At 33.5% G+C, this 13085-nt stretch overlaps 1 protein-coding gene across 1 annotated transcript in view; it reads right to left on the bottom strand.

The window, feature by feature from the left end:
* The window catches only part of MetRS (methionyl-tRNA synthetase 1), a 41945-nt gene that overhangs the window by 13880 nt on the left and 14980 nt on the right, over window positions 1–13085 (bottom strand). Inside the window, exons 4-9 of the mRNA XM_072522316.1 lie at window positions 12586–12821; window positions 6659–6979; window positions 4433–4715; window positions 3314–3698; window positions 1486–1699; window positions 269–505 (exon numbers count right to left, since the gene is read on the bottom strand). Of these exons, the coding sequence (XP_072378417.1) occupies window positions 269–505; window positions 1486–1699; window positions 3314–3698; window positions 4433–4715; window positions 6659–6979; window positions 12586–12821 (1676 nt within the window). The remainder of the gene's footprint in view (window positions 1–268; window positions 506–1485; window positions 1700–3313; window positions 3699–4432; window positions 4716–6658; window positions 6980–12585; window positions 12822–13085) is intronic.

Genomic DNA, 13085 nt, shown 5'->3' on the forward strand with positions numbered 1-13085 from the left:
AGAAAAAAATTTTGTTTTTAGTCATTTTTAAATATTTAAATTTTTTTATTAATATTGCCGACCTATTTGAGGGGGAGAAAGAGTCAATTATTATTATTGAAATTATCACACAACTTTTTCTGCAAAAATCAGAATTCTATTTTTTACATCCAAAAGTAGTCGTTTTTTCACAGATCCGCCATGGTCTATTAGAATATTCCGCACACTCGATATGCATTTGACCGTATTTACTTATGTAAATGTGAAAGTTTTATGAAATTGAACTTACTTGTCATCATCGGAACCTTTTAGTAACACCCACGGTTGATTCGATTGCATGTATTGATTACCAAGTCTGGATATCGATAGAATATGCCTAATTCCATCACGCAATTTAGACTTTTCCAAAGATTCCACGTAACCTTTCAGTTCTCTGGTACATAAAGCCAACAGATGGAAGTCTTCTTCGGTGGGATTTATTTCAGGTACCAGTCCTTTGTAGTTGTTTTTGGCAAACACTAACGCCCTAAAAAAAAATAACATTTGTTAATAGAATATAGACATAACTATTTAAAACTATGAGCGTACATTATAACATGTTTAAAATTATGTGGAATATTTATCTGTGTTATTTCAACGCATTTTAAGGTGTTTGGGAAAGTATTTAGTATTTATTTTCACATTTTACATTTTTATTACTGTACTATAATATGATCTTATTTAATGGTATATTCTAACTACTTATTTACTTATTAGAAAAGATTATTTTCTTCTATTCAGTAAAATCCCATTGTTAAACTGGATAGCACATTTAGTCTGTTTTTAAGTTCAAAAAATCTGACTTCTCTTTTGTTATTTGGAAATTATGTTGAACAGAGCACAGAAAACGCTGTAAAGTATCATATTTCTGTGACCATTTAATTGAATTATCGTCATTCAAAAGCGCCATACAATAGAGTTGATTTATGGGTGTGCACTTGACTCTCTTGCCCTAGTGACCACCTAGAAGTATGGCCAGAGAGTTTCGGACTATTTTATATCAAGAACTTCACACTTTCTATCGAGATATCTTACTGAAAACATCCCAGTTTATCGGTTACGTCCTTTTTTCGAGCCGCGCGCCGACGCGCAGCTACTATTCTACTGCCTGCTACGATTAATACACCAATATTTCAAAGGTAAGTTCTTTTCTTTGTACAGATAACAGCAATTGCTGCACTTCGAATCTGTCTTGAAGCCTTCAAGTCTAGCCCCGCAGAGAGTATACAGAAAAGCTAATGAACTTCCCGTCTGGCTACGTCGCCGGCAACTCCTTTTAAAATATTCGTCTCAAATCTCAGTTAATACCGAAAATCCAACCTATAAATTACTAAGTAATGAACTTTTTAAACTCTCCTTCTCATACTAAACTTCAATCGATGCCACTTTATCTCTCACCACATCTGAATAACATCGATCTTTCACCCACAATTCCAATATAATATCACATAAACCTAAAAAAGGTACCTGTTAATGAAGTTTCCTAGATTATTTAACAATTCGGAATTATTCTTAGTAACCAGATCGGTCCAACTAAAACTGGAATCTTGAGATTCCGGTCTGACGTACAGTAAATAAAATCTCCATACGTCACTTGGAATTCCTGTATTTTGAGCGTCTGTTCCGAATACTCCCACACCTCTAGATTTCGAAAATTTACCATCTTCATAATTTAAGTATTCTAAAAAAGAAAATTTTTATTACGAAAAATATGTATCGTATTATTTCTGGTAGTTTTATTGACATTTCACAATAATACAGCGATTAGAAGCTGGTTAAAAAGGTTTTATCTAGCGGTTAAAACTTTTTCTTCTTCATGTGCTATCTTCATTACTGTTTAGTTATCATTAATCATTAAAGCAAATTGATCTATTAGGTGAGGCAATGAAGCAGTAAAAAGTACAAAACCTACGCAGTTGGATGGATCTCAATGAAACTTGTATTTCATTTGTAAGGGTGTCAGGAAGTTTTGTGAACAAAAATGATGATGTGGAAATAAAAATTGCATTATTGAACAAGGAAAATGCATTTTCCAAAGTGCATTTTGAAGTGAGGGAAAATGATAAATTTGTAATTCGGTGCAAATTCGTTATTCGGGAGTTTTGGGCTTGAATACCCCAAAAACTTGCTTATCAGCGGCCCCAAAGACCACCAGATAATGAGTTTGCACTGATTTTGTATCGAATTTCCACAAAATTCTACGAGATGATTTCCAAAAAAAACTCCACGATACGAGGCCCAGGTGCACCAGTTGCCTCGGAGAACAGCGCCGTCATGATATTGTTACGAACCGCTCGTTTTATTTAAAAACGCTACAATATTCATGTTCAGTGACCCCAAAAACCACCCAGTGGTAATATTGAACTCATGTCCGTCAATTATGTCCGATTTACAAATTTATCATTTTTCATCACTTCGAAATGTACATAGGAAAATGCATTTTTTCTTGTTCAATAATGCAATTTTCATTTCCACATCATCATTTTTGTTCACAAAATGTCCTGACTTTCGTACGAATTGAACGCAAAAAGTTTTGAGATCCATCCTATTGCAAAAATTGCCTGGCCTATATGTCTTCTGAGCTTCATAAGAGTGGATGAGTGTACCCATACCTATTTAATCTCTTAGATTTTTTAGCTAGGAGCATTTTTTCCCGAATCCCGCTTTTCTTCAATTTTTTCGTTCATTATTATGCTTTAAAAAACGTCCCTTATATTTTGACAGACATAATATTTGAAAGGCAAATAAAAACAGGAGATTGGTAAGACTTAAAAGAAGATGACGAAGAACCGACACGTTTCACATATTTGACAGAAAAAGATGATACCTGCCACACCTGTTTCACCTGGTGACAAAATATCAAAGGATTACACAGTCGATAAACTTTTCCCACATTCAACCGGCCCATAGTCTGCTGGTCTTTTGTCGGCATCCTTTGATGATTGCGGCGTGGAACTTTCAGCTGTCAGCTGTCAACATCTGGCCAAACTAACATGGTGATTGTCAGGTGTCAACACGTGGAGAATCTAATTCGCCCTGTTTCTAGAGATATTTCAGACCTATTGTTTATTACAAAAATTTCCATAAGTATTGAAACAAATGAGTCGTACGCCATAATGTATAAAATCATATAACATGGGTGGACACTGCGTAAAAATAGTTCATTTGTCTTTTTATTCTTTTTATATGTTGTGATTCCGTCTAACTATACCCAGGAGAGAGATAACAGAGAAAATATTGATTTATATAGATTTCTTATTACCTATAACTGTAAATAATATTCATAAAGACTTACCTGTAGCCATTAGATGATTAACAGTAACGTAGCCCTTGTTGGCACCCAAGAGCATAGCAGGAAACAAAACTGAATGGAAAGGTACGTTATCTTTGGCCATAAACTGATACAAAGTGACTTCTTCTCCTTTTGCCGGTGTCCACCATTTTTTATAATCTTCCGTGTAAGCTTTAGTGATCGAAATGTACCCTAAAGGTGCGTCGAACCAAACGTAGAATACTTTCTCTCTAAAACCGTCGAGAGGTACGGGAACGCCCCATTTTAGATCTCGGGTAATACATCGCGGTTTAAGTCCTTCTTTTAACCAGGCTTTGGCTATTACTTGCGAGTTGTGCGACCAACCGGAATTTCTCAATTTTATCCAATGATACAGCAAAGGTTCCAGCTGAAAATACAGTAAAAATAAAGTGAACTTTTCATAAATACATAATAATTTTCGTCTGATAAATTTTTAATTTAAAAACATTGTTTTTAGTTGTTTGATGCCCTTATCCCAACCTAAAAATGGATTTATACAGAAGTGTTAAATAAATTAGGACCACTTTTTGTATGAGCGACCTCTTGTATAAACATGTTTTGCTGAATTTAAAACCAAAATCCTATTATTTTTCACATTGATTTGTTATTTATTTATTTGTCCTCTAGATTTTTTTCAGTTCTTAAAAGATTTATTTATAAGCCAAATTAGTGCAATGTAAATATTTTACATTTTTACATACAATAGCAATTCTTATCGGCAGTGAAGACGGGAAGTCGTAAATTTTTATTACATCTTTCAATGTGAGATAAAATAAAAATGCGATGACTAACTGAAATGTTTAAGATTAGAGAAACCTAAAATGTCATGTTTATTGGAAATACTCGACATCATTAGCACGTGCAAATCCTACCCTGTTGCCTAATTTCCTATGAAATTAAAATGATTTTAGGGTCCATTTATTTTTTCGGGCATGCGTATTTACGAGGTCCACGAGGTTTTGAAACATCTTTACATCCAAACTTTTCAAATTGATAATTAATGACCAATACAGTTTTTTCAACCTATTATCAAAAGCTGTTGCTGTATATTATTTGTATTTTTGACAAACCAACGTATTAACATAAATTTTGTCAACTTACCTTGGGTAAATCAATGTAGAATTGATCAGAGCACTTCAAAACAGGGGTATTATTACATATTTTACACCGGGGATTTTTCAATTCCACGGCATTGACTAGTTTTCCACAACCATCACATTGGTCACCTCTAGCATCCTCATAATTACAACCAACGTTCGGACAACCACCTTCCACGAATCGATCGGCCAAGAATTTGTTGCATTGTTGACAGTGGAGTTGTTCCACTGATTGTGTGAACATGAAACCGTTGTTGTTGAGGGTAAAGAACATGTCTTGGACAATCCTGAAATTCATACATACCGAATAGTCTACTAGATCTACAAATAGTTTAGCTGATTGGTGAATACTTAAACCACCAGGAACGATTTAAACTTATATACCAAATTAACAGCATTACATAGTAGCCATGCTGTTTACTGTATAGCTAACTAAGTGCCAAATAGACAATAACCGGCATTTCAGGTTGACAAATATTTTAGGCAGCTTGTTCCTGTTTCCCTTAACGCTGTTATTACTTCTTCAGTAATATCATTGCTGTGGTTGTTCTTTTCCTCATTAATTAATCGGCAATTTAGTTTTATAAATTTAAAAGCAATAAAATGTTTTACGACCGGCTATTAAAAACTCTTTTAGTGAGAACAGAATAATAAAAAAATATAGGTGCATAAAGGTTTGGTTCAAATTGTTTTTTATATCGATAAAATAATGGCTGACCTAAATTTACTTGCTTCAAGTATTATATAAATAACATAATATACAAAAGTGTCTGATTTATGAGGTAATAAAAAATTTACATTTAGGACATTTAACAAAACTCGAATTTTTTGTGATAAAGTAAATATATTGCAAAGAAAGTACAGAGGCGTACTCTGTACTATTAATAAAGAAATATGTTACAGAGCTGTACCAATAATCTTACTGTACATTTCTTTACATTTATTTATTGTATATAGTTCATGTAGTTTTATCTCGAAGGCATAATGATAAAAGAGTTGACGATTTTTTTTACTGTTGGCTTACAACTGATTTGGGGGTTTGAGAAATAAGGTCTATCCAAGGTTCAAAGGGACTAAATTGTCCATTGAAGATGATAACCTATCGGGAAGTCCAGTTTCTGTTTCCTCCCCAGTAAATATCGATGCAGTTCATGACATGATTTTATCAGACAGACAGAATTGTGCTAAAACGAATATCTGACCAATGAATATTCTTCTTCTTCTTCCTTTGCCCTATCCGTTTCGGATGTTGGCTATTAACAAGGCTATTTTGACTTTGTTTACGGCACCTCTGAACAGTTCGGTCGATGTTAGTCCGAACCATTGTCGCAGGTCCGAACCAATGAATAGTTCATATAAATGGGTCCATCATATAATTTACGTTGATTTGAAAACTAATCAGAAGCGTGCGAAGGTAGAGATAGAAGCATCGAATGCAGACACTCTGGATCTGGAAGACCTAAGAAATTTCTTCTTTTTCTCCTTCTTTTTATGTGGATATGACTGTCTGTTTTTCAATGTGCCTCCAGTAAGTTGTCGTTTCATCGTTTTCGTGGTCTTCCTACTGATCGTCCTCCTATTGGGGAACCACCTCTTACCGTCTTTACTACTCTATTTGTTATCATTCAGCTTATATGATTGTTCCATTCTACTCTTCTATTTCTTACCCAGTTCTTGATGTTCTCCACCTTGCATCTACGTCGTATATCTGTACTTCTCTGTCCCATAGTGTCTAACCATCAATTTTTCTAAATGTTTTTATCTCTGCTGTTTCTAACATCCTTTTTGTCCTCTGTGTCAGGTCGTGTTTCTGCTGCATATGTAATTATTGGTCTGATTTGAACAATCTCTCAATCTGCCAGGTTGAACAATAGAGGACAATGGGATAAGGCAGGAAATCGTTCTGTCTTGTCCCATTGAAAGCTTCAATAGGTTTGGTTAGTTCTTCTTCCACTTTTACTTTTATCGTGTTGTTTTGGTAGATAAGAAAATTCGTGTTCAAAAATCTGATAGAAAAGTGCTTTAGATTTTTGGCGTAACTCGATATTGGGCCAAAATAATATAAATAACAGCTCTGGTTAAGATAAAGTAAACTGCCACTATTTAGTTAGTATAACACCGAAAGATGTATATGAATTTATTAATTATTAAATTATAATAAAAATAATTCTTAACTTCAATGAAATAAATTTCGCTCCTAAATAAAATATAAACCCAAATATATACTCACTGTGTTTGCTGTGGTTCAGACGTTCTTCCAAAATAGTCAAAACTAATATTAAACCATTCATAAATTTCCTTATGGATTTTATGGTACTTATCACAAATTTCTCGACAGCTCAAACCTTCTTCGAGAGCTTTCGTTTCTGTAGCTGTTCCATATTCGTCAGTCCCACAAATATAGACAGTATTGTTATTGCACAATCTTGAAAAACGAGCAAAGACATCTGCGGATAATACACAGCCGATAATGTTGCCCAAATGGGGCACGTTATTAACGTAGGGTAAAGCCGAGGTGATCAGAACGTTCTTCTCTCCAGGTACTGGCGTTCTAAAATGAAATAAATTTATTATATATTTATTTTTCATCACAAAGCAATTTTTAAAAAAGAAACAAAACGGTCACAAGACTTGTGAATAAGTATTAACCCCTTCCGCTCCAGACCATTTTTTGAGGTAGGGAGCTGAATACCAGCAAAAGTTTTTTAATGAAAGTACATTTTACGATAGTTATGATGTATAATAGAAGAGATATTACCTATGGGGGCCAAAAAAAATATTTGAAGCAATTTGAATTTATATGACAATTTATAGTGTTTACCACCAGAGTATCCACATAAGGATATTTGGGCGTAGCAGTGTATCCACCCTTGGATACCAATAGTACTACCAAACTATCCACATCTGGATATCATTAAAATGTATCTATTTATTTAATTTATAGTCACGCCAAATAATAAAAAATAAAACATATATTAAAAGACAGTGAATAATTTAATTATATTCAGAATAAAGCAAAAAATAAAAGAACATTATTTTTATTACTTATGAAAACTTTCAAAATGTTCCGCTGAGCAAAGTTCGTCCAGGATTCTCCGGGCAAGCAATGCAACAGTTTCTCGTTAGTTTACACACTACACGTATTTTACAAATTACACAAACTTATCGTAGAGCCCTCTTTTTTTCCAATTTCTTTTAGAAAATCGGCCATTACATGCAACGGTTTCCCAGATGTAGTAGTTTGATTTTTTTTATCATTCATTTCTTGATATCCTTTACTATATTTCAGAAGTATCCCCCGGCAGGAGAGTTTTGTATATTAATACATTGAAACTGAAATGTTTACTGGTAAGCAGATAAACGTCTTTCTTGTCCTTGTAGCGAACTAGAAAGAGCATATCCTTGCGAACAAAACACGATTGTTGCCTATCTAATGGAACTAATGTTAATTCTCTTGGAACGCCCCTATTTGGTCGAATAGTGCCTGTAAGGAAAGTCTTTTGTGTCAATAGAAACTCGCAAAGACAAACGGATGTATACCAATTATCTACAATCACTTCATGACTACTTTCAGTAGGTTTTGGCAAAGATAAACTACTATTTTCTCGGAAAAAGAAAGGTTTTCTGTTCCTGAAATGTGCGATATGTCATATATATCCTTGCCAATATATATATATACAAAAATTTCAGGTGTATCCTCGAAGTTTAGAGGCACTGGGACATAAGGAAAATATTTTGATGCCAAATAGACTTCTTTTGCTTTTTATGTACTGTCGAAAATGGAGTCGACCTTTATACAACATTGCGAAAACTGGTCCTGGGTACTTCTCTAATAAGAGCCATAAAAATGCGTAGTCTACTAAGCGGTGCATTACTTTTGACAAATTCTGGTGGTGAAAATCTAAGGAATTTAAGAATTCATATTCATATGTTTATATGCATGTATTATCTGTACTCCAATAATCTAAAATTTGCGGACACTTGGTTAATCCACTGAAAAAATATAGCGCTATAAATACATAGATTTCTTCTGTTGTCATTGTCACTGGTTTATAACTAAGACCAAAAACTTTTATGGCGGTATGTGGATTATCATTAAAATATTTATCAGCTCTTTGATCAGTCCATTCGCATAGTTTTTTAGCAATACTGCTATACTTACAAATGACTCAAAACAGTTTAGTTTCCATACAATCTTAAAAGTCAATAGCTGGGTGAAAGTTATAGTCAAAGCGAAATTCGGGTATATCTCTTGGAAGCTTATCATCAAATGGATCTGTAACGGCTGTCCAGCCGCTCATTTGTACCCCATCAATGACTTCTTCCTCATCCGTTGATGAATAATTGCTGTCTGAATCGCTCTCGAAGTCACTATTAGTCATTTCATAACTCACATTACTTTCACTCTCGAGATCCGAATTAATTTTTACTAATATAAAACACAATTACGTACCTAATAGGCAAGAAAAAGAACACGTGCTCTCTCAGCAAACGTGCACTAAATAAATATCTTGCCGCTGCGTTGGGTTGCCACCAGACTGAACGTCGACCTTGAGCTATTTACATTATTCTGGATTTTTTTTTAATGGCTAACCATGTTATCGCCGTATGGAAATCCATATCCTACTGCGATCCAACTTAATCTACAGAGCCTTACACCACTTTTATAGAGTGCATTAACACGTTCAAGTCCGACAACGCGACTGTCGCGCTCAGTGAATATAGCCTCAGAGGCCACCAACGCGAGTCGCGCGGTCTTTGACTATATGACAATATATGAAAGTTATCTCAACGGATTTTTCACGAATTACAACAAATTTCTGCTGGCCGCTTCGAAATACTGGCATATATTGGAGTTTGTGTTTGGTTTTCGAATTCTGATGTTAAACTTTATTCTGAGTATATGACAATGTATGAATGTTATCTAGGAGGATTTTTCAAAAATTATAACAAATATCTTCTGTCCCATTGATAAATTGGATGATAAAATATGAAACCCTCAATTTCATAGCATACTTTTTAAATATTCAAGCTAGACGTGCTCGAAAAGACAAAATTAGCTGTAATAAAAGGTTGTAAAGTAATAAAATTAAAAGCATCGGTAAGCTTTGAAAGAATCACGAGATGTATTTAGATTATATTGCATTTGCAATAATTTGTTGTATTATCATAATCTAATCCCGTCGGTTTATTTTGCTATGCATTCAGTAATATTTTCTACGCCTTCGGTGTTAGATGTTTTTTGGTTTTACTGTTAGTCATTGCACGTGTTTTGCTAAATACTTCAATTTTAAATTATTTTTAAAATGAGTGATGAATATTGCCAACCTTCGACTTCTAAACCAGGTAGGTGGGAAACTTCTCAGCCAATCTCAGATGATGTATTATTTCACATATTAGAAGATTCACATGACGCTAGTGACGCAAGTGATGAAGATTTATATTGTGATCAAGATGATCGGACAGACGATCCTAATTTACAAGAAGAATCTGAAGATGATGATGGTGATGATGAGTCTCAAAATATTATTGAATTGTCTTCAGAGGTTCAACATCCTACAGTGCTACCATTTACAGCAATACCAGGATTCAAAATTAATGTGGGTGGCAGCAATCCTATTGATTACTTCAATTTATTGGCATGTGAATTATTCTATGACCTGATTATTCAAAATAGCAATTTATATGCCGTTGATATTCTTTCTCTAAGTAAATCTGAGAAAAGTAGAATTGCAGCTTGGAAGGATATAACTGTAGAGGAATTTAAAATTTTTCTTGGTTTGTTGTTTCACATGGGAACCATAAAAATTAATCGTATGAATGATTATTTTAAGAAAAATCATTTATTTAGTATTCCAGTGTTTGGAAAATACATGAGCCGAAATCGTTTTATGTTAATTTTGCGTGCCTTACATTTTAACAATAATAGTGACAATAACCAGTCCAGACTTGCCAAGATATCTCCATTATTAGATTTTTTTAATAAAATGGAGAATCTTTATTATCCAGAAAGAAAATTAGCCCTGGATGAATCTATGATTTTATGGAGAGGAAGACTTAGTTTTCGTCAATTTCTCAAGGGCAAACGACACAAATATGGTGTCAAACTGTATACTTTGGCAGAATGTACCGGGATGATTCAACGCATATTAGTTTATAGTGGAGCTAGTGACCCTGTAGTTGGAGGACGTAATCATACGGAAAAAGTAGTGCTAAATTTGATGGATTCGAAACTAAATGTTGGTCACTCCTTATATATGGATAATTTTTATAATAGTGTTCCATTGTGTAAAAAACTACTTTCGGTTAAAACTTATCTTACAGGAACATTAAGAACAGGAAGAGCGGAAAATCCACACGAAGTTGTTTCTCAAAAATTAAAACAAAATGAACTGGTAAGTGCTTACAATAATAAAGGGATATGTGTGTGTAAATGGAAAGATCAGCGAGATATGTTAATGATCTCTTCCGAATTTGGTCATGAAATGGTTCCAACAATATCTAGGAAAAGAATTGATAAAGAAAAGCCCCGTTTAGTCGCTGAATATAACAAAAATAAAGGTGGTATTGACTTAGGCGACCAGATGTTAAATTATTATAGTTGCGAACACTAAACTATGAGGTGGTACAAAAAAATAGGCAAACAAATTTTTCAAATTATGCTAATCAACGCTTACTATTTCTATAATAATTCTAATACAAAAATGTCATTGTATGACTTTCGATTGTCGGTGATTGATAGTCTTTTGGGACCAAACCCAAAAATCCCTCAAGTCAAGAAAAATTTGACGTTTCATTTGCCATCGTAAATATTGCTGGCAAACTAAAAAAGAAAGAAAGGACTCATTGTTTCATTGTGCGGAGTGCCCTGAACATCCGGGATTGTGCTTAGAAAATTGTTTTAGACGTTTTCATGAAGAAATTGAAAATTAGATAATTAATTTGTTTTCTTGATGTTGTTGCCATTTAATAATTACTTATGTTAGTTATCTAGGTTCATAATTATATCTTTTCTCAATCAGATTATTATTATTTTTTTTAAGTTCAACCGACACATTTTCTGCCCTGTGGCCACCAACGCGACTCACGCGGTGAGTTTTTTTTGTGACCAAATTAATTTTTTTTGTAACCATATTTATTATAAATGACTTTTTAAAGTGTACCTCAAAAATTTATTAGTTTACACAAATACATCTCAGTGGCCCACGGTTTTCCCTTAAAAAAGAGACGGAGCTAAACGTGTTAATAACCCCTATATGAATATCCGTATGTGGATGGATGGAGTGGAAGGGGTTAAACACTAAGGTAACTGACATTGTTGCAGCTTCGTTTATTAAGTTTGAATTTACTTTTATTGATAAAGGCTCAGTTGACTATATATCTTTTGTTTAAAGTCATTAATATAAAAAAAAAACAAATAGAATTGAGCCAGAGAAGCAAGTAAAACAAGCTTAACCTGTTGTTTTCACAAGAAGAAAAGGTTGGTCTACTCTCTACAAGATAACATCATTAGCGGAGCAAAATTTTGACAAAATAAAAAAAAATAAATGAAGAATAAAAATTTGGGAAAAGATAGTTGAAAGTGTTTGTTATTAAAAAAAAAGTTTACTATTCTAAAGTAGCCCCATTTTGCAAAAGGGGTTGATTTTTCATATATTGAGCTGTATTTAGTAAAATAATGAAAAAAGTATTTTTTTTATAACAAAAGAATATCAGCATCACTTTAATTTGTCTAAAAACTTTTTTATAGCTTCGGTAGTTTCTTAGATATAGCTATAAGGGAGGTATTTTATTTTTTATTTATTTATTTACGAATAGACACTTTCATCTATCTATTCCCAATTTTTATCCTTCATTTAGTTTTTGTTTTGGCACAGCGTTCTTTGATCGAGCTAAATCCAATTTCATCTGGATATTTAGATACTTATCGAAAGTTGAATTGAATAATGCATAATTTGATTTGTTTTTTTTTGTACATTGCTGCACGTACATATTTTTAATATAAAACTCGTGATAATAAACAACTGTTGGATATTAATTTCTTAAATGAAAACACATATCCAGGTTATTGAATGGCTAGAAACAAATAGATAGCCATTCTGATTTAACGATACGATCGAGGAACAATAAAATCCTCTCAATACGAAAACAACTTACATTGGCCCCTTACTACTTTTCAACTTTGGTAAATCCTTAATACTTTTTTTCCACGACTTTTTGCATTTATCCAGTTCCTCTGGGGTAACAGCTTCCACTGCCACTTCTTTTTCTTGTTGCGGAGAATGTATTTCCTTCTGCTTTTCGACTTCGTCTGATATTGAAAGATATTTAGCACCAACAAGCAAGGCATTGTATGCTGAAGAGGGGTCTAGTTTGAAAGTATCCACTGCAGCCTAAAAGAAAAAAAAACATTAAAAAAAACAGCGTGTGGTACATGGGGAGTGCCGACGTGATTTTTTTACTATAACGTACAGTTTTTTTGTTATACAGACTGTATAAATAGGCATTACATTTAGAAATGTGAGCAAAGGTTTTATCATCTGGTAATGAAATTATTGTACCTACTCGACGCCAAAGTTTCTCTGTATACATTTGGCCACCCTGATGATAAGATTAGTTGAGATTGAAGATACAGAAAGCGCGTCAGTTTCAACTCT

This window comes from Diabrotica undecimpunctata, chromosome 2 (genome assembly GCF_040954645.1).
Source record: "Diabrotica undecimpunctata isolate CICGRU chromosome 2, icDiaUnde3, whole genome shotgun sequence".
Taxonomy (NCBI): Eukaryota; Metazoa; Arthropoda; class Insecta; order Coleoptera; family Chrysomelidae; genus Diabrotica; species Diabrotica undecimpunctata.